The sequence below is a fragment of the Falco cherrug genome, chromosome 13 (assembly GCF_023634085.1).
Source record: "Falco cherrug isolate bFalChe1 chromosome 13, bFalChe1.pri, whole genome shotgun sequence".
Taxonomy (NCBI): Eukaryota; Metazoa; Chordata; class Aves; order Falconiformes; family Falconidae; genus Falco; species Falco cherrug.
In genome coordinates, this window is record NC_073709.1 from 3786327 (window position 1) to 3806833 (window position 20507).

A 20507-nucleotide genomic window follows, 5' to 3' on the forward strand; every position below is an offset into this window, starting at 1 on the left:
CCGTGTGTAAATGCGCTGTAAGGTGCAAGGAGTGGTTTTGTTCATTGAATTTGAAGAACAAATGCATACAGTGTTGCTGTCCAGGAGTTGACAATGTGAGGACTCACCTGCCTGGACTGAAGAGTTAGCAAACAACTTTCTGGGTTTTTTCCCTTCCATCTACAGTAATACACGTTTCTGTTCTCCCTTCTGCCTTCTAGCCTAAACCAACCAAAGGAAGGATGCGCATCCATTGCCTGGAGAACGTTGATAAAGCCCTCCAGTTCCTGAAAGAGCAAAGAGTGCACCTAGAGAACATGGGATCTCATGATATAGTGGATGGGAATCACAGGCTGACACTTGGCCTTATTTGGACAATTATCCTGAGATTCCAGGTAAAGATGTATACATACACAGATATACACACATTTGAGTTTTCCATACTTGTTTATAACAAACTTCATTGTGCTTTTTAAGAGTGGAATGCTCCCAGGCCCTCCGAGATGATGGGAGTGGAAAGTGCTTAGTGTCTGGCAGGACATGTTCCAGAGCTAAGGGGAGAAGATAAATCAGTCTTCATGGTGCTGCTGATCTGTAGTGGCAGCCAATGGGAGTTTCCTGTGTGGAGAGTCATATGGTTTTATTTTTAAATTGTTAATAAATACTAAGCTCCAGTCACAGACCTATGTGCTCTTGTAGACCTAGGAGGAAATTCTACCCTTGGCTGCTCTTCACCTCTGTGGTGATTATCGATAACCTGGCTGATTTTGCACTGAAGTGAATTAAGGGTGCCCACAGGAATTGTTTTAGTGCCCCAGCTAAAGGCTGAGATTTCTTGTTTTCCAGCAAATTGCTCGTTGGTCTTTGCCCTCAGTTAAAAAAAGCTGGAAATTCTTTTTGCAGAAAGGGTAATAACTTATATAATAAAAATATCATTTATAATAAATAACATAGTAATAAATATTTAATAAATTTAACATTCTCTTACTTTTGGTGTTGCATGGTTGTTTTCCTAATATGAAAGTGTCTGCCTAACTTTCAGTGACAGCGGTGGAACTCTGCTGAAGCTACAATATTCTTTCTAAAAAGCAGTGAACTATATTAATGAAATAGATATATTTGTCCATATGAAGTAAAAAGTGGTTTCCTTCCCCTCCCCCGACCTTTTTTAAAAAAACCTGGATATAACGGCCTAGACTTGAGAATATATGGTTTTTATACTGCTAAGGGCAAACACTATTTTCTCCAAGCTTGAAGTTCCCATGAATTCAACAAACAAAAAATTGTTTGCTCCCATGAAACTCCTGCTTAGCTTTTGCCTGTGGATCCCCTCAGGAGGACCCCTATGTGCTGCACCCCTCAGCTCCTGGATATTCTCAGCTTCCTGCGGGAGACTTCTCGCAGGGTGGAAACCATAATGCGGTATAGGGCAGGGTTTGCCTTGACAATTGGAGATAAATTTTCTTGTGAAGTTTAAACTGTTTAGTCAATGGACTAAACAAAGAGTAATCCTCCAGTAAAATAAGGGCAGATGAAGCTTTCTTTTGACATGAATGCTCTTAAATGAGGAAGAGTGTTCACCTACTTCCACCCGGCCTGTTATTGTAGATTTGTTACTTATATTCTGATCTAATTTCTTTCATCTTTTCAAAAAAGGCAAACAATGTGTTTTCTCAAGAGAAACACTTAATACTTCTGTGTTAATTTTAGATCCAAGACATCAGTGTTGAAACTGAGGACAACAAGGAGAAGAAATCTGCTAAAGATGCTTTGCTTTTGTGGTGCCAGATGAAGACAGCTGGGTGAGTGTGGATTAAGTCATTATTTCTAAAGCTCTTACAGCATTTTGAGTTTTCATTGAAATAAATTCAAGTGGGCAAACACATATCTCTCCTTAAGTAGATTCAACTAAGAAAGGTGAATTGTTGTTTACAAGTTAGAAAATTCTGAGTTTCTTATATTAATGCTGTGTGATAAACATAACAATCTGATAATTTGTGAACATATAGTAATATACTGACTCTTTTTCATCCTATTCTGAAGAAATAATGATGCTTCAGATGTTTGCAACTGGCTTTTCCCTCTTCCCATATATGTGAAAGTATTTCCAAAATGTCTTTCTCTGACAGTAACCTTCTTGCATAATTAAATATCCATTTGTGGAGATTCAGTATGTTTCCCCCATGAAACCTGGAGGTCCCTGTGATGACTTGGGGCACTTCAGCATTGTTCTAGTGGTACTTCATCATCTTCTTCCAAGAAAACTCTATGGTAGTGGTTTGTGAGCACCCTGAAATTTTTGGAGACTTGCCAAATACCCAGATCACCGAACAAATTAATTTTGCATCTGCCTATCCATTTTGGCACAAAGCTGGCTATCATATGTGCTTTGTTTAAAAGTCAGACAGTGATGAGAGTCAGTCCTTGAAGATGCCTGAGGACAGCAGACAGTTTCAAGGAGAACTTAATGTATCACTGCTCCCGTGGTACCTGTAGCCATCAGAAGAGGTTTTGCTCCTCTCTGTTCCTGCAGTTGGTGCAGCTTCTCTCTTGAACTTAATATTTTGAGTACCTGAAAATAATTGTTTGCCAGCAGATGAATCAAGAGCAGGCTTTAGATTTGAAGGGAAACTTCACAGGCTGCAGGTTGGGCAGGAAGTTATAAAACAGTAGCTTCAAGCTTCAAATTACTTTGAAGGACGTTTAGAGCTTTTCTCTGGATTGAATATCAATTACACAGGGTTTATGAGAGTAAGTGAGATGCACTTACCTCTGGTGTCAGTCTGTGACTAGAGAACTGTCATGATGATAGATCGTCGGTCATGGGATGGTAATATCCCACCCTTAGGTTCGCAGTGTACATAGCACTCCTGCAACCAGCTTTCAGTGACAGCGTGCAGAGCTGCAGCAGGGATGCTATATTGATTGTGTTCTCTTTGTTTTGGGTTCTGCCAGTTACCCCAATGTCAACATTCACAACTTTACGACAAGCTGGAGGGATGGGATGGCTTTCAATGCACTAATTCATAAGCACAGGTATGTGTGGGTAAATGTCTTTATGGATTTTGAAAGCTTGGACTGTTGCAATGTGCACTGGGTTTGGCAGTTGCCTTGCAGCTTGATTTTAAAACCTGAAGAGGAGGAAGCTGAAGAATTACTGAGAGTAATTACTGAGAGTTTTACAGCAATCTGCCTTGCTATAGAGCTTTACAGCTCTTGCAGTCACTGTGAGCTCATCTGGGCAACGTTTTCTCACATCACAAGTCAAAACAGGTTGCGTTTAGTTTCAAAAGAATAAATTATATGCGTGATTGTTTTGGTTTGTGACAGACCAGGTTGGAAGAAAACCTGCACTTTACTGAGTGGCCGATGATTGGGTCTGGTTGCCTAGAACTCAGGGGCAGGAGTGGGGAACCATGCACAACAGCAGCCTGGCGGGGAAAGAAATCTCTGCACAGGGATGGCAAAATAGACTGACATAGCTGGGGTTGCTGCTCGTCGGTAAGCTCAGGTGAAGTTACTGGGATGGCTTGCACACTTACATGGGCCTGAGGAGAGATTGTGTGACCGCAACTTTGTTACTTTCTTCTCCAGGGTCACCTTTACTGCTATTAAGCTGTTCTCCGTTTTGTCCCATGGGCTAGGTTCTGCCATGGCACGTGCTAGGCATCACTTCATTCCTTTAATACTGCCACTGAAATACACAGAATCACTGGGCAAGCAAAACCTTGGTAGCATGAGGGGCCAGGTTTTATGAGGATTGCAGATTTTGGTTCATTTGTTCACTTGAGGGTGCCTGCACTGTGCTTTGAGAAATCTAAAGAATTTTCCATCCTGTCTAGGCCTGATCTGATTGATTTTGACAAGCTGAAGAAATCAAATGCACACTACAATCTGCAGAATGCTTTTAACCTTGCAGAGCAACACCTTGGTCTTACTAAGCTCCTGGACCCCGAGGGTAAGAATTCCTGCAGTGTTTCAGCACTTCAGGGCTGTTTTCTCCCACCCTCCTTGTGGAAAGGTTCAGCTTTGTGATAGCTTTTTGTGTTAAAGAGCAGCTGGATGCTGCTGACTCACCTGGTTGATACAGCCAGAGAGAGGAGGAGAGAATGCAAGGTGTCTCCTGCAGAAGACTGAGCAGTAGGAGCAGAGAGCCCTTAATCCTGTGTTTATTTTCCCCTATCTGACAAGATCACTGAACTGGCTGTGTATACACCAGGTCATTCCAGTTAGAGGCATCCTTCTGATCTGCTCTGAGAAACACTCTGTGAGCTGGAAGATGAATAATGTGGATTTCAGCAAATAGTTAGCAGCTTATTTCACAGGCTGTCAGTGAGTTTTAGCCTGTGCTTTTGTGAGAGTGCTGTACATGCTCGTGAATTGAAAGGCGTGCTCACAGTGTTAGGACAAGAAACTTTCTTGTCGCAGGGCAAATAGAGGCTATGTGTTTGGGCAAGTTTCTTCTTGCTTGTTTTCCAGTGCCTCAGAATTGCTGCAGGAAAGGAAATTACTTGTTTTCCATCTGTATCTCTCAGAAGATTTGCCTGGACAGACATAATATTAGGTTTGAATTTCTCTTTCCAAATGCTGATACAGAATTGAAGTTCTCAATTAACAGTACTTCTGTCAACGCACATAGACACTAGAGAAGTTAGGTGGCCGTGCACGAGCTGTGGCAAGGTCTGACTGTAAGGCCCAAAGGCCCCTAACCCACAGACACGTGCTTTAACCACAGGCTGCACTAAGGCGAAGGGATAAAGCAGCACTTCTTAGTGACAGAGTTCAATACTGTACAGCACCAAGTAATCCAGAGCCTATCTAAAGCTGTTGAATTTGTTTCTGATTAGGACATAAATCTTAGGAGCTGCACTGCCACTGAACCTATCTCTCTGACTTCTGAATGCATCCTTGTTGCATTATTAGCTTTGTGGTTTTAACCCATGCACCCTCAGTATGCTAAGACACCTCTTGTTTGATTTGCAGATATCAGTGTTGATCATCCCGATGAAAAGTCAATCATCACCTATGTGGTGACATATTACCACTACTTCTCCAAGATGAAGGCTTTAGCTGTTGAAGGAAAACGTATTGGAAAGGTTTGCAAATTGAAATTAGAAATTTTTATAAAGCAGATGAAATCTTTCAGGGGTTTTTTGGGCGGTGGTTTTTTTTTCCCCCTCTTGGGTATTAGTTTTTAAGAATCCGCTATATGGTAGGTTTTACTTCTTTTCTTGAATGTGTTTAAATATTTCCAGACAACTGTGAGGAGTAATTTCCAGGTGCCTGTATTAGAAAACATTTGGCCAGTGTTTTATTTTTGCTTGTTACTTTGGCATCATTGCTGCTTGCTTTTCCTTTCTCATTAACTGCTCTTCATCCTCTGGGTCCTCTGTCTCTTCTGGAGCCCAGAAAAGTCCCTCATTTAAAAAAATGTGCAGTCATTCTCTGCCCTTTGGCAAAGTTGCCCCCATCTTTACAGCTGGCAGACTGAACATGAATCCTTTTGTAAGCCTCAGCTCTGCCCCCCTATTGCCGTGGGATCATGGGAATTCACTGCTGAAAAATGCAAAGCCCTCATTCCTCAGGGATCCCAGCCCCTGTGGTGCTCGGGAGTGAGTGGTCTGATTCATAAGTCAAGTCTCCCAACAGTTTCTTTTCTGTTGCTTGTTGGATTTAAATGACTGAAGAGTACTGCCTTTGTTACTCATGTTATGTTGTGCTGCTTGTTGCAGGTGCTTGACAATGCCATTGAAACGGAGAAAATGATTGAAAAATACGAATCGCTGGCTTCTGACCTTCTTGAGTGGATTGAGCAAACCATTATCATTCTCAACAATCGCAAATTTGCCAACTCACTAGTTGGTGTGCAACAGCAGCTGCAGGCATTCAACACTTACCGTACAGTAGAGAAACCACCCAAGTAATTTTAATCTTAGCTTAAACCAACAGTGGTCTTGTTTTGTTTAGTCAGTCATTGATTTTCTTAAAAACAAACACATCCAAGTAATTTTAATCTTGGCTTAAGAATTTATTTTTCTGAACAAACCCAGATATATTTCTAATTGGCACTCATCCTTTTTACTCGGGGCCCGTTTGCTTTATGTTATTCAATGTGCAGATAACAACAACAACAAGTGTGTCGCCTGCAGGATCTCAGAGTCATCCTTTTTTACTCGGGGCCCGTTTGCTTTATGTTATTCAATGTGCAGATAACAACAACAACAACAAGTGTGTCGCCTGCAGGATCTCAGAGTCCTGGAAGCTGCCACTTCACTGAGATGCCTGTCTTATGAGTGGTAATAGCATACCATGCTAGCATAGTAATGTCACCGGTCATGCTTGCTAGCAGTGTATAATACCAATACTATTGCTGCTATTAAAAGAACCTTACTGCTTATCCAAAATCAAGAGGAAGTGTGTCTGGCTTTGTAAAACACAGCTATGCTTACTAAAACTGATATAGCCAAGACTGGGCAACTTATTTCTGGAAAGTTTCTTTAACATTGTGATATCAGATCTGTTTATTATTTTTAGTATAAGTTCTAGTGGATAATAATCAAAATCTAAAACATTATGGAGTATCCAGACATCTTCTAGAATTGCAGACTATTCCCTAATGCCTATGGAGTTTATTTCCCAGGCATACGACTCAGGGAAAACAGTGGGAAGAGTTTATTGACTACAGTGGGCTTTAAATAAAACTTCCATTTCTTGTGTTGATAGAGTAAACTAGGACAACACATGTAGTAGAACAAAAAAAATGCAGTCTTCTGTCCCCCAGGGGGGGTTTAAATCTAAACACACAAACAGCTGACTTCTGTGAAGTTTCATTTGCTGTTTGACCCAACTGGTTCCAGGGGACGTGTGGGCTATTTCAATTGCTTCCAGCTTTCACACAAGATAAAGGTGTTTATCTGAATGCTCCATGCATAATGTCAATATTTTAAGGAAGTCTTTATTATACTTCAGTAGCAATGAAAGCTTTATTGTAACTCTGTTCTTTTGCAAAATTTCATTTAGATTTACAGAAAAAGGAAACCTAGAAGTGCTGCTTTTTACCATCCAAAGCAAAATGAGAGCAAACAATCAGAAAGTGTACATGCCAAGGGAGGGCAAACTCATCTCTGACATTAACAAGGTAAACTAAGCCAGCTCCTCCTGTGCAACTCAGGATTTTGTTGTTTTCTTTCAGTCTCTCTCTTGGCATGCTGGGAATAAACATCTTTGCTATCTCCAGCCTTGATGTGGGAAACCATAAGGGGTGGGTGAGTTGGGGTGACCTTTTCTTACAGGTGGCACTAACTGTTCTGAACCAAGTCCCTGGGTATCCTCAGCATCCGTCAGATCTTCTGCACTAGAAAAATGCTCAGTCATTCTGGTTATGGGTCTAGTCACCCTGCCTTGCTCCTCAGCAGTCCTGGCTATTAGAGTTAATTGACAGAAAGCAGCACCATATCTAGGGTACAGTAGCCCTCTCATCCCACTGCCCGCAGTGTGGGAGAGTGAAGGAGGCACCATGACTGATCTTGTGGGTTCCCGCTCGGGGTTTATGCAGCCATTTTTTGTGCTGGTGCAGCTGGCAGAACAGCAGCAGAGCTGACAAGCTCTCTCAAGGATAACAAACAACTCAAAACCGTGAGCTTTCCTCGTTTGTGTTTGATCATGCTTGGCATTCCCAGAGCAGCTGTCGTGGGTGTCTGTGGCCTCGGTCTGCATCCTAGAGAGTAGTAAACTGCACAGCTCTCATGTTTGCATTAACCCCCTGTGCCTGTGAATGCCTGAAATACTTGGGTTTCAGGCAGTTTCGTATCTGTTAGGATTTAGAAGAATTTAGGGTAGTTTGTGTTTAATTGTGGGTATTTTTGTTGTCTGTAAGAAGATCTGAAAGGTGATTAGCTGGCTTTCAGCATGCTGCTTAAGACTTTTATTTTTGTAATACTGATGTCATGCATGTGAATGGCTTTTGACTTTGGGGGAAAAAAGGACTGGTATGCACCAAAAGTAACCAAATTCTGCAGTTTTTTTCTTTTCCAAAGTGGATGTAATGAAGAACAACAGTTGTATGTTGATTTTAGAGGTGAGAAGGGCATGAATCTGTAATTCTTGTTTCCTAAAGGAGGAGGATAGAATCTGCTTATTTGGGAGCAGCACTCAAAAAAAATTTTTTTTGTTTTTAAATTAATCAAATGTTCAAGCCAGGTGGTTTGCTTAGGCTTTGTGGGAGACAAAAAACAAATCAACTTGAGAAAATGCATCTGACATAAACAAGTCTTATACTCCTTGCTCAGAAAATGAATGAATGGATTGAGAACAAATTTGAAGCCACACGCTTATATTGGTAAACAAGGTGTAAGGTCAGCCAGTGCAAACCAGATTTATTGGCATATAAATAAATAAGCTGGTTCTGTGAAACCTGGCTGTAGTGACTTCAGTCCTGATTTCATGCAAAAACATGTGATTTATCATAATCCTGTAAGAATGTGTGTTTAGAAGACCCATGTTTTTTCTCCACATCTTCAGGCCTGGGAAAGACTGGAAAAAGCTGAACATGAAAGAGAACTGGCACTGCGAAATGAGCTCATCAGACAAGAGAAACTGGAACAACTTGCACGCAGATTTGATCGCAAGGCAGCTATGAGAGAAACTTGGCTGAGTGAAAATCAACGTCTCGTTTCTCAGGTGCTGCTTTCAGAAATTGTCTGCATGACTAAAATTGTTCCCATGAGTAATTATAGGCTACAGTTCTTGCACAGAGAACATTTACTCCCCTGTGCCTCCTATTTTAGTGAATTTATGTATATTTGTATTTATTGTATGTGTGTGCAAATATATATTTAGTGTATATCTACTGCATGTCCTATCTTTAATGCATTTGGGTTATACCTTCCTTGAATCTATTAGTCTGTATTCAGAAGATATTGATGTGGAAATAGCCACCCACAGTCAATATCTTCTTTATCTGAATATTTTGGTCAATTCAGTGGAATTAGCGGAGGAATTAATTTTATTTTCTAATAATAGAGATAACTTAAAAGAAATCCAAAGCCCCAGCCTAATCCTGGTGGCCACCATGATTTTTTCCCCAAAGGCAGTAAACAGTATCTCTGGTTTTATCAGTGGTTGTCTGAGTGATTATTAGTGGTTATCAGAAGTGTCTCTTATTCTATTAAGGAAGACTTTTCAGAGCATTTTGAGATCCCAAATTTGCTAACAAGTGTATGCTGTGCAATCAGAGATCAGGAGCAGTAGGTCTTTTCTCCTCAGCAGCCATTACTGAAGAAGCGTCTCTTTCTTTACAGGATAATTTTGGCTTTGACCTTCCAGCGGTAGAGGCTGCAACAAAGAAGCATGAGGCCATTGAAACGGACATTGCAGCATACGAAGAACGAGTCCAGGCCGTGGTTGCGGTTGCAAAGGAGCTTGAGACTGAAAATTACCACGATATCAAACGCATTACTGCGAGAAAGGACAACGTTATACGCCTATGGGAGTATCTCCTGGAGTTGCTCAGGGCACGGAGACAGCGGCTGGAGATGAATCTTGGTCTGCAAAAGATTTTCCAGGAAATGCTGTACATTATGGACTGGATGGATGAGATGAAGGTAAGTGTTAGCCATTTCAGAACGTAGACCAAACGTCTGGAGAGGAGTAGATGTCCTTTTTTGTAAATCTTTTTAAGATTCATTTTGCCCATCTGGTTTAATGGACAAATGCAGAAGATCCACATTCAAGAGCAGTGAACAAATTCCTTATACCTTATGTTGATTTTTTTAAAAGAAAGATTAAAAACAAGTAAGAAAAAAGAACAAGTTCACTCCCATAAAAGGCCACTTTTCAGCTTCACACACGTCTCAAAAGGGCCAGAGGATTTGGTCACAGTGCTTGGGTAGGGATGATGATTTTGGTGAAAGGGATTAAATAATCTCTCTTCACCACAATTTACATGGGGAACAAGTCACCTCTTCACCTCTGTGCTTTAAAAAGGATGAATTTCTTCCTGTCTGTTCTCCTGGGATCTGGGAAGGGAAAGAACCGGGGCTTTGTTCTTGACCATCAGCCAGCAGAACTTGGAAGCTGTCAGAGGAAAGAAAGATGTGTGTAGCTCAGTGGCAGCTCACAGCACCTGGACTGAGTGTTTTTCATTGGTCCTGCTGAGCTAACTTTGCTTCTCATCATCCTAGACGTAAAACTGCATTAAAGAGCAGTCACGTTCTTTATGGCTGCTAGTGACTTTAAAAATACTGGCTCAAATTCATATCATCGATGCCTCTATACATTTGAAATCTCTCCCCATATAGGCCTGGTGTTTCTCTGGACTTCAGTCAGTGTAACAACAGAGCACAGTGTAATGCCTGGAGTCATTAAGAAACAAACAGCTTATGGCCTTCAGCCTGTTTTACTTGTCTTTTACATTTTGATCAGGTGCTTCTGCTGTCTCAAGACTATGGTAAACATTTGTTAGGAGTTGAAGACCTGTTGCAGAAACATGCTCTTGTGGAAGCTGACATTGCGATTCAGGCTGAGAGAGTGAGAGGGGTCAATGCATCTGCTCAGAAGTTTGCCACTGATGGAGAAGGTAACTACCAGCCAACATGTCCTCCTTTTGTCTTAATTACATATGAGGTTATAGAAGAGCCTCATTAGTTCTGCAAGGCACGTTAGGTTAAATTCAGAATCAGAGAATCCAGCTTCATTTGTTCCTCCTTTATTCACTGTGTCAATGATTAATTTGTCCCGGTACCTGCTCAGGAATTCATTGTGGCATTGTGTTTGCATGGGACGTCACGCTTCTAGCCGGCAGCTGCTGTAACTTCATAGCAGTCACTATTAATTCCCTGTCCTGTGTTTCTAATGCAAACAATACAGACTGTTGGACCCAGTCTGATATTTGTTGCCATTTATGCTATATACAAGCAATTCCACTAAACCAGTGTCATTAACTAGAGTAAACGATGTTCATTTTTTGCAGTTGTGTGAGTGAATCTGAGTAGTGAATTTTGTTTCACTGAAGAGAGTCATCAATATCTTTCAGGGGGGAGAGGGGGTTGGCAGCTGTTGTGTCATTATGCAAAGAATAGTGTTTTCTGATCTGTGTTACTGTATGGCGGAGCTTGAATAGTTCACAGTCACTTTCAGGAGACTATGCATTCTTTTGCATAAACTTCACAGATGGAACAAACAGGAGTTAAGAACTCTGTGTATGCTCCAGCTGTAGGGGTGAAAATGATTCAGTCCAAGCTGTAACGTACATTCTCTATCTGAACAGGTTACAAACCGTGCGACCCGCAGGTTATCAGGGACCGTGTTGCTCACATGGAGTTCTGTTACCAAGAGCTGTGCCAGCTCGCAGCTGAGCGCCGGGCCCGCTTGGAGGAGTCCCGGCGCCTCTGGAAATTCTTCTGGGAAATGGCTGAAGAAGAGGGTTGGATCAGGGAGAAGGAACAGATCCTGTCGTCTGATGACTATGGGAAGGACCTAACCAGTGTCGTCCGTCTCTTGAGTAAACATAAGGCGTTTGAAGACGAAATGAGTGGTCGTAGTGGCCACTTTCAGCAGGCAATAAAAGAAGGTGAAGACATGATTGCGGAGGAGCATTTTGGGTCTGAGAAAATCAGAGAAAGAATTAAGGATATCCGGGAGCAATGGGCTAACTTGGAACAGTTATCTGCCATTAGGAAGAAGCGTCTGGAGGAAGCCTCTCTGCTTCACCAGTTCCAGGCTGACGCTGATGACATTGATGCATGGATGTTGGACATCCTCAAAATTGTCTCTAGCAATGATGTTGGCCATGATGAATATTCCACCCAGTCCTTGGTCAAGAAGCACAAAGATGTGGCTGAAGAGATTGCAAGCTACCGGCCGACCATTGACTCGCTTCATGAGCAAGCAAAGGCTCTACCACAGGAACATGCCGGATCTCTGGATGTTCAAGGCAGGTTGTCTGGAATAGAGGAAAGATACAAGGAGGTTGCTGAGCTGACACGGCTGCGTAAACAGGCCTTGCAGGATACCCTTGCCCTTTATAAGATGTTCAGTGAGGCAGATGCTTGTGAGCTTTGGATTGACGAAAAGGAGAAGTGGCTCAATAATATGCAGATTCCAGAGAAGTTGGAGGACCTGGAAGTGATCCAGCACAGGTGAGAATGCCTTACCAGGAACTTTGGGGAATACTGGGTGGAAGCTTTTTTTATGCCCGCTACCTTTCTCAGCTTGCCTGTGGCCCAGGTTCTCTAATGCCTGTGTGATATTTTTTTTTTCCCCCTGCTTCCAGATTTGAAAGCTTAGAACCAGAAATGAACAATCAGGCATCCCGTGTTGCAGTAGTGAACCAAATCGCTAGACAGCTCATGCACAGCGGCCATCCAAGTGAGAAGGAGATCAAAGCACAGCAAGATAAACTCAACACAAGGTAGGCAAAGGCCTCATGCTCGTAAACATGGCACTGGCTGAAACAAGTACTGTGGGGTCACTTGTGTTTCTTATGTTTTTTTAAGATACTCTGATAGTTTTACTTGAAGTATCTTCAAGGTAGGCCTTAAAAGTTTCAGAAGGAAAAAGAGCTGTGTCTTTCAAGTATTTGATTCACATATGGACTTTTGCTATTGAATTCAGTCAGGTCCTGAGTGTATCAGTACCTTGATTTGAGAGCTGGAAATTTACTGTAATGACTATTACGATGGAAAAGAAACCATTCTAACTTCCTGTAAATTCACTTATTTTTAGGCTCCAAAATCAACAAAGAAGAGTACATTTAGTGTGAGAATTAGGTGTAACTAGCAATTTTTCATTTGAGGAAAAAATACTTTTAAGGACTTGGTGTTGCCTAGTACATGTCAAATTCTAATGTATGCCGTAGCTTGGTTAATGGTTGTTTTGCTAAAACTAATGGTGATATGAGAAGGACTGAAAAAACACAAATAGGTTATTTCATGGCTTACCAAGCTCATGTGAGCAACTGCTCACTCAGCAATGTTGCCATATCCTTTTTCCTTATTATATGCAAATCTCAATTTCTCTCCTTTTCTCTCCTCACAAATTTCAGATGGAGCCAATTCAGAGAACTGGTAGATAGGAAGAAGGATGCTTTGCTCTCTGCTCTGAGTATCCAGAACTACCATCTTGAATGTAATGAAACCAAATCCTGGATCAGGGAAAAGACCAAAGTGATCGAATCCACACAAGATCTGGGTAATGATCTAGCTGGAGTGATGGCCCTGCAGAGGAAGCTGACAGGCATGGAACGTGACCTGGTAGCCATTGAAGCCAAGCTAAGCGACCTGCAAAAAGAGGCAGAAAAGTTGGAATCAGAGCATCCTGACCAGGCACAGGCTATTCTTTCACGGCTCGCAGAAATCAACGATGTATGGGAAGAAATGAAGACCACCCTCAAGAACAGAGAGGAGTCGCTCGGAGAGGCAAGCAAACTGCAGCAGTTCTTGAGAGATCTGGATGACTTCCAGTCTTGGCTGTCCAGAACACAGACGGCAATTGCATCCGAAGATATGCCAAACACACTGACAGAGGCTGAGAAGCTGCTCACTCAACATGAGAATATTAAGAATGAAATCAACAATTACGAGGAAGACTATCAGAAAATGAGGGACATGGGTGAGATGGTGACACAAGGGCAAACTGATGCTCAGTACATGTTCTTGCGCCAGCGCCTACAAGCTTTAGACACTGGATGGAATGAGCTTCACAAAATGTGGGAGAACAGGCAAAATCTCCTTTCCCAGTCTCATGCCTACCAGCTGTTTCTCAGAGATACCAAGCAAGCAGAAGCGTTTCTTAATAACCAGGCAAGTAGTCAAGATATACCTTATTTCATTTCTACAGGTTGGCACCATATACTGCAAGCAATTAACAAACAAGGTCGTTTGACAGGAGAACTGTCCTTTCTTAACTATAATGTCTTTTGTATTTTACTTCTAACTGTTCTTGGGAGACATTTCTTTTCATATATGATGCACCTGTTGTTGGAGCGGACAGCCTAGCCTGAGTGTAATACTTTTATCTCTCTGCTTTATGCTTTAATCACAGGAGTATGTTTTGGCACATACGGAAATGCCCACTACCTTGGAAGGAGCAGAAGCTGCTATTAAAAAACAGGAGGATTTCATGACCACAATGGATGCCAATGAAGAAAAGATCAATGCAGTTGTGGAGACTGGCAGGAGGCTAGTTAGTGATGGGAACATTAACTCTGATAAAATCCAGGAGAAAGTGGACTCTATTGATGACAGGTAAGGTCAGAATAATGGCAGAATGTAGCTGTTCATACTTTAATCCCGTTCTCTGAGAGATGACCTTTTACCAAATTCCAAAGGCCAAGTAACATGTTAGAAAATGTCTGTTGCAGACTGTTTTCTTTGTCCTGTGGAAAAACAGAAACTGTAATGTTTCAAAAATGTGCTGGGCTAATCTTAATTAAATACTACTTCTCCCCATTTTCTAGCAACTTACTAGGTAATGAGCTCACTACCCAGAATTTGGCTATATGAATGTTGCTATGTAATTCTTGGCATATTAACAGATTTTATATTACAGTGGAAGCTGTAGCAGTTAGCTATATCTGGTTCCACAAGTCTTATTTTCCTCTGCTACCTCCTAGCTGATTTACTTGTAATCATGTATTCCTGTCCATCCTCTGAGGAAGGAATGTGGCTCTTCTAGAGTGTAATTGGCATGGTATCTACCCCACCCGCTTGGCTTTGATCGCATTTTCCAACTTGTCCAGCCCTTCTGAAATCAGATTAGGAAACACTGGTACAAATCTGCCTTTCATCCTAGAACAAGTCTTTTGCTTTGTCTCTTTAGCTGTGGCATGGATGCTATAGAACATTAAGAGTTCCTTTTTCTTTGAAAACCAAATGTTTGGTCTTGATGACTATGATTCATGGTTCTTTCTGCTTTTGGTTTGAATAATACTGGAGTCTTTCAAGGCACTTTTCAATCATTGGATATCAGAACACAGCAGTAAGCTCATACAGAACTGTTATGTCAAATGTTGCTGACGACCCTTCTGTCAGACTTGCATCCTCCCACAGCCAGTAAGCTCAGTTCCCCAGATGCCTTTATCTCCAAGGAGAAACTGAAGTAGTTCAGAAAATGTGCCTTTCCTGTTTTGGGAAACATGCCCCGCTGTGTATGCACCCACTTCAGCTATGGCTCATGACTTAAAGAAAGGTGGGTATTCTTGTTGCCAGAGCTGGCTGGGGGCCTCTGAGTCCTCTGACAACCTCACCCCAAGGATAGCTCACGTTTTCATCCTCTCTCTAACCAGTTTGACTCTTTAGATCCCAAAGATAATCTGCAAAGGTCAGGGAGAGGAGATTATATGAAGGCAATCAAGGGGAAAGCTAAGAAATTTATTTTCCTTATCTACCCTCTCTGACTTTCGATGACCCCTGGTGTAAGTTTTCCCATCCACTTCATAAGCAGGAGGACTTGATCCTGGCCTTCTGGTCAGGTGTCTTCTTTCTGCAGCTGTGGGAATAGTAAAAGATAACATCCAAGGACACAGTAGCAAACGGTCAGCTGCTTATTGCAGCCCTTTCTGAGGTGGCTGGAGTGGGAGACAGCTTCAGCCTCTGCTCCATGTGCTCTGCAGAGAGGTTCCTGCTGCCCCAGCTGTGGTGCTCTGGTGACTGTTTCCCCCCAGTACAGCTACTCCTTGGTGTCCCCATTGTCCTGTGGCCCTCCAGCCGGCCAGCTGGGCTGTCCTGCCTGTGGGACATGTGCTGGAGTTCCTACTCTAAATGACAGGCAAGTCCTAGAAACTACTTTTTTTAGGCCAGCTTTTTTCCAGCGCATTTCCTCAATTCCAGAGCTATTTATGCAGAGTGCTGCAAAAACCATCCGGTGCACTGCTATTCAGGAAATCCGTGTGATTGCTCTCTGAGTCTGTAAGGCTGATAAGCCTCAAGAACAAAGTCTTAGGGCTGGGTGTAGTGGGAGTGGTAGCAAAGGAAGCCTCTTTGGTTTTGCAAAAAAAAAATTGCTTACCCAACCAAGCTCCACCTGGATGTATAACAAAGGACCAAACCAAACAAGTACAAATATGTGCAGTGGCTCCATACTTCCCATATGGAGCTCTTTGTAGATTTTTAGTATTGTTAATTGTGGTTTTTTACAGTCATGCTTTCAAGCTATTCCAGAGGAGACCCTACTGCCTGTTGGTACAGCAGACAGATCCTGCCTTAAAACCGTTACCGTCTAAATAGACGTGGTAGGCATCAGGCTAAGGAAGGAGAGAAGAGGGCAGAAGCAAAGTGGAGCTGTGCAGTAGGAGATAAACACTTCCATCTTTTAGCGCAGTTCACAGGGAAGAATAAATGAGAATAAGGACATGGAGAAAATGTGAGAAGGAGAAGATGGGTTTGAATAAAGCTTACCACTAGCTAGCTTTTCCAGCTAGGAAACAAGCTGGTCTCCCCCGTGCAACTCTCACTGCTTTGGTGACTTCTGCTGCTGTTTCTGCCAGCTGGGGGAAGTGCTGTCTCCTCCATTTTCTTTCGGAAGAGTGTGAGAGGGCTGCCCTAGTCTGCATGCCTGCACGTGAGATTTAAAGACAGTGGCAGGTCTGACTCAGATTGTGATCTGGGTCTGTTTTTCATCAGCTTTTGCATTTGTGCAACGTTTGCTCAACAGGCAACATAAGTAATTTTTGTTCTTGCCTATTCAGAAAGGAGAGTGCCTCTTGTTTGCTGGAACAACTAAAGAAGCTAAAACTGCCTTGCATATATTTCAGTATTCGTAGCAGGCAGATGCATTCATGCTATGTAAGATTTATTATTCCTGCACAGACTTAGAAACCCACAGGCTTACAGTTAAACCACAAGTGACTTTGTCAGTTTTCAGCATTGTTAGCATTCTCAGGGGCTTCTGGGGAGACAGCATGGGAACGCTGTGGCAAATCTTGGTGCTCTGCCCTTGGATTAATTTGAGTCAGACACCTTCTTGTGCTGAACAGATATCATTTTCCTGTTTTAGATTCTTCGTAATGTTGCCACAGAAGGAAGATGCCCCCACGTTTTAACTGACTGGTACATCCCCTATCCCCTTTTACTGTGTAGATCTCGCTTAGCTTGGACATTTTGGATCTGAGATTGCCTCTTCAGTATATGCGTGGGGAAGCCCCCTTTTAAGGCAGGCCTGGGCCCTGCTATGGTGTAAGTCGTATATGTGATTATTTATGTAAACAGGCATACGAATTCAAAATCATTCTAAATAATTAGAGTCTGTAGAGCAAACTCTTTTGTGCAAGTGTGGGATATTCTTCCACAAACTATTTTAGCAAATGAAAAAGCAGTCATTGACAACCTTAGATGTGACAGGGTCAGAGTTTCTGGCCCTTCTCTGCCATGTGCATCTCAGAAGAGTAGGATTTTAATAGTTAGAACTGCAATCAGCAGTTAAACAGTAAGGTTTGCACTTTTTTCCACCCTTCAGTCATGGCCAAGTGCTTGTAGCCTTCAGCAGAGCTGCAGTCCAGCCTGTCCACCACCCTGACATGCCTGGCTAGCTCAGCTGGGGCCTCTGCACGCATGGCCAGGGAAGCAGGGTGACCAGGCAGCCTCCTTAACACCACACTCTTCTAGTATCTGGGTAAAAAATTGTGTTATGAAGGGGTTCTGTTCTCCAGTCTGTCTGCTTGTTCATTCTACCTAAAGCCCTTCTGACGTACTGGTAGTAGAGGGCAGGAGAAGCTTTCCTAGTGGTAGGGGAAGTTACGCACAGAGAATTCTGAAAACTCTGTCATCGGAGCTTTTAAAGAATTTAGGGAAACATGAACAAGGGATTAATAATGTTTTGATACAGACAGTCTGGGGCAGGAGAGCAGTCTAAAAGACTTCTTTAAGGCCCTTTATTCCCATAAAAAATAACATAAATTCTGTTGTGAAAATAACAGGAATTCCTGCCTGTTCCAGCACTGTCCATCCTCAAAATACTACAACCACATCTTCAAGTATCCAGTTTAAAACTTACTACAGTTCAGACCTGTTCTTTGTCAGAAAACACTCATCTTTCAGTCCCACTCCAGTTCATCTCGGACAGCTGACCAACCTGTTACAGTTAAATAGTTCTGAGTACCAAAAATCATATTTGTTATGCTGAGGGAAAAAAAAAAAAAAAGAAAAATGCTGTGTCATCATCTGTTTGATATCCCTGCATGGTTTCCCTTCGAAGTTCTTGAAGTTAGTATTTCCAGCACTCTCTGGGAGATACTTTTGTTAGTTTTTTTTAAACAATGGAAGAACAACTCTGCTTACTCTTAACTGTATTCAAATAAGTGTCATGAAAAGTCTCCTTTTAATTTTGTAACTTGTGTCCTCTCCAGAATGCATGAGTCTATAATGTAATCTAGCCTTAAAATCTATGAAATCATCGTAATAAAATCACCCAAGCAATCCCTTCCTTCATTTTAGCCAACTGAGTAATGCGCTGTGTTTGCCCAGGCATATAAAAACCAGCCAAGGAAGAGTGGAACCAAACCCAATGATGTTAGCTATATTATAGAGATTTTTCCTAAGGCACAATTTATGCATCCCTTCCTTTGTGCCCTCTGATAACGCCTGTCAAAACTTCAAGACTACCGGGGCTTGGACTCCAGCCTCTTGCTTTGATGGGTACATATGTTTTCCTTGCCATCAGATCTGTAAATCAGTTTTCTTGACCTACAGCTATGTAGATGGTGCTTGCCTGGTTATTCAGAGGAAGCTGTTGAGACAAAAGAGAAGCAATTTGTAGTCCTGTAAAGTCCTGTGAAGGCCTTCAGACCTATTGCTTTTACGTAAAACGTATCCCTAAGTGCTCTGTGTGTTCTAACTGTGCCAGAGAGCTCACTCTGGTAACTTATTGTGGATCAGGAGTCGTGGTGTCTTAATCCAGTTTTTGTCATCAACGTGTAATTTATAGCATTCTAGAATATCATGAGTCTCTGGAGATTTCCAGTAACATGGATTTATTTAGCTATTGCCAGTGTGTAGTGAGATCACATTGTGAATTGCAACCCTTTTAAAAGAATTTCCAACTCTCTATTTATCTCAGGTTATTAAAAACACCAGCAGTATTTCACTTTAACACCCTGTACAGTGAAATCTGAATAGATCTTAACGCAATTAGCAGTAAATAAAAATTATCTTTGCCTTCTCCATCTAAATCGCCTCATAAATAATGAAAGTACCGAAGGACAGGGATAACTACTCCAAATTAAACATCAGTTAAAAATAAGTTCAGAGATACCTTGGGAGTCTGCTCTTCAGACACCATGCCATTTGAAGAACCCACCAAGGCCTTTGGGACTGCCAGCATGACTCACCCATCCTTCAAGGGGCAAACAGTTACGAATTAAAAATAAGTCTTCTAGACTAACCTTTTCTTTTCTTCTGTCTGCTCTTAAACATTTTGGAGAATATGTTCCAATGCGCATAAAGCTTCTATTTGCAGAAACACACCTGTGTGTTGCTTGCGCTGTTTGTTCAGTACAGCATTTGGAAGGTTATGTAAACCACGCCAGCTTTGCTCAGGAGAATGAGGTGCTAAGCTACAGCAGAGGTACATTACGAAGAGCATTACAGCAAGTACACGCTTTGCAAGAGCCACATCACATGCGATCTTATTGTTGCAATTTTGCAGATATTTTTCTTATGGTTTTTGGCAAACAGTCTGAACTTCCCTGTGGTCTTGAAATTATTGGGCCAAACTCTGTACGTAACACTTGTGAAACCCCACTGACTTCAAAATTTTCTCTGTGTATTTAACTGGCCACAAAAACAAGTAGATGCTGAACTTAAGTAAGCACGTTAAATAACACAGCTTCAAAAATGTCCTCCATTTGAAAGGCAATAGAAAACCCACACCACATAATTACTCAATATGTGTATCCCAAAGAGGCTACAGAAAACAAACAGATGAGAGTTTTGCATGAAGTGCTCATTTCAAGGGTTTTTTCTCTGCTTTTTTGACTAGACATAGGAAGAATCGTGAAGCAGCCAGTGAACTTCTGATGAGACTGAAAGATAACAGGGATCTTCAAAAGTTTCTTCAGGATTGCCAAGAGGTAAATTACGTCCTTTCACTTTTACCACTAAAAGCTGCCTCCTGCAGAAAGAGCATTCTTACCCCATATTTTATGGGGACTGGTATACTCAGCATTTTACAGTCAAGTCATGCAGTATTATTTAGTGTAAACAATTAAATACACACACACCCCCCAAACCCTGCAAAAATTAATCTGCAAAAATTCAGTTTTGGGGTTTTTTTTCCCAATCAATTGCATTTCTTTTTGTCGTCTAAGCTGAAGACAGGGGAAATTGACAAAATAAGTGAAGATTTTCTATTGTGGTGTAAATTAATCATGTGGAAAGTGGTGGGATTAGCACTGAACTCGTTAAGGACTTTGTCTGCAGCTGTATATATGTGTGCAGCCTGGTGCAGGAGATTTCAAGTGATTTCTACAAAATGTTAGTCAGAAGAATAGGAGGTTAGGAGTAAGAGGGGAGCAGGATTAAACTGGATCATTTTTA

General features: G+C 41.9%; 1 protein-coding gene across 5 annotated transcripts in view; it reads left to right on the forward strand.

Moving 5' to 3' along the window:
- SPTBN1 (spectrin beta, non-erythrocytic 1) overlaps positions 1–20507 on the forward strand; it is a 136309-nt gene that overhangs the window by 86620 nt on the left and 29182 nt on the right. For all 5 annotated transcript variants that reach the window (XM_027814566.2, XM_055725454.1, XM_055725453.1 and 2 more), the window contains 15 exons: positions 201–374; positions 1690–1781; positions 2935–3015; positions 3822–3937; positions 4963–5075; positions 5712–5899; positions 7000–7117; positions 8500–8658; positions 9279–9581; positions 10402–10555; positions 11246–12116; positions 12251–12388; positions 13022–13778; positions 14020–14222; positions 19951–20041. In XM_027814566.2, the coding sequence (XP_027670367.1) occupies positions 201–374; positions 1690–1781; positions 2935–3015; positions 3822–3937; positions 4963–5075; positions 5712–5899; positions 7000–7117; positions 8500–8658; positions 9279–9581; positions 10402–10555; positions 11246–12116; positions 12251–12388; positions 13022–13778; positions 14020–14222; positions 19951–20041 (3558 nt within the window). The remainder of the gene's footprint in view (positions 1–200; positions 375–1689; positions 1782–2934; positions 3016–3821; positions 3938–4962; positions 5076–5711; positions 5900–6999; positions 7118–8499; positions 8659–9278; positions 9582–10401; positions 10556–11245; positions 12117–12250; positions 12389–13021; positions 13779–14019; positions 14223–19950; positions 20042–20507) is intronic.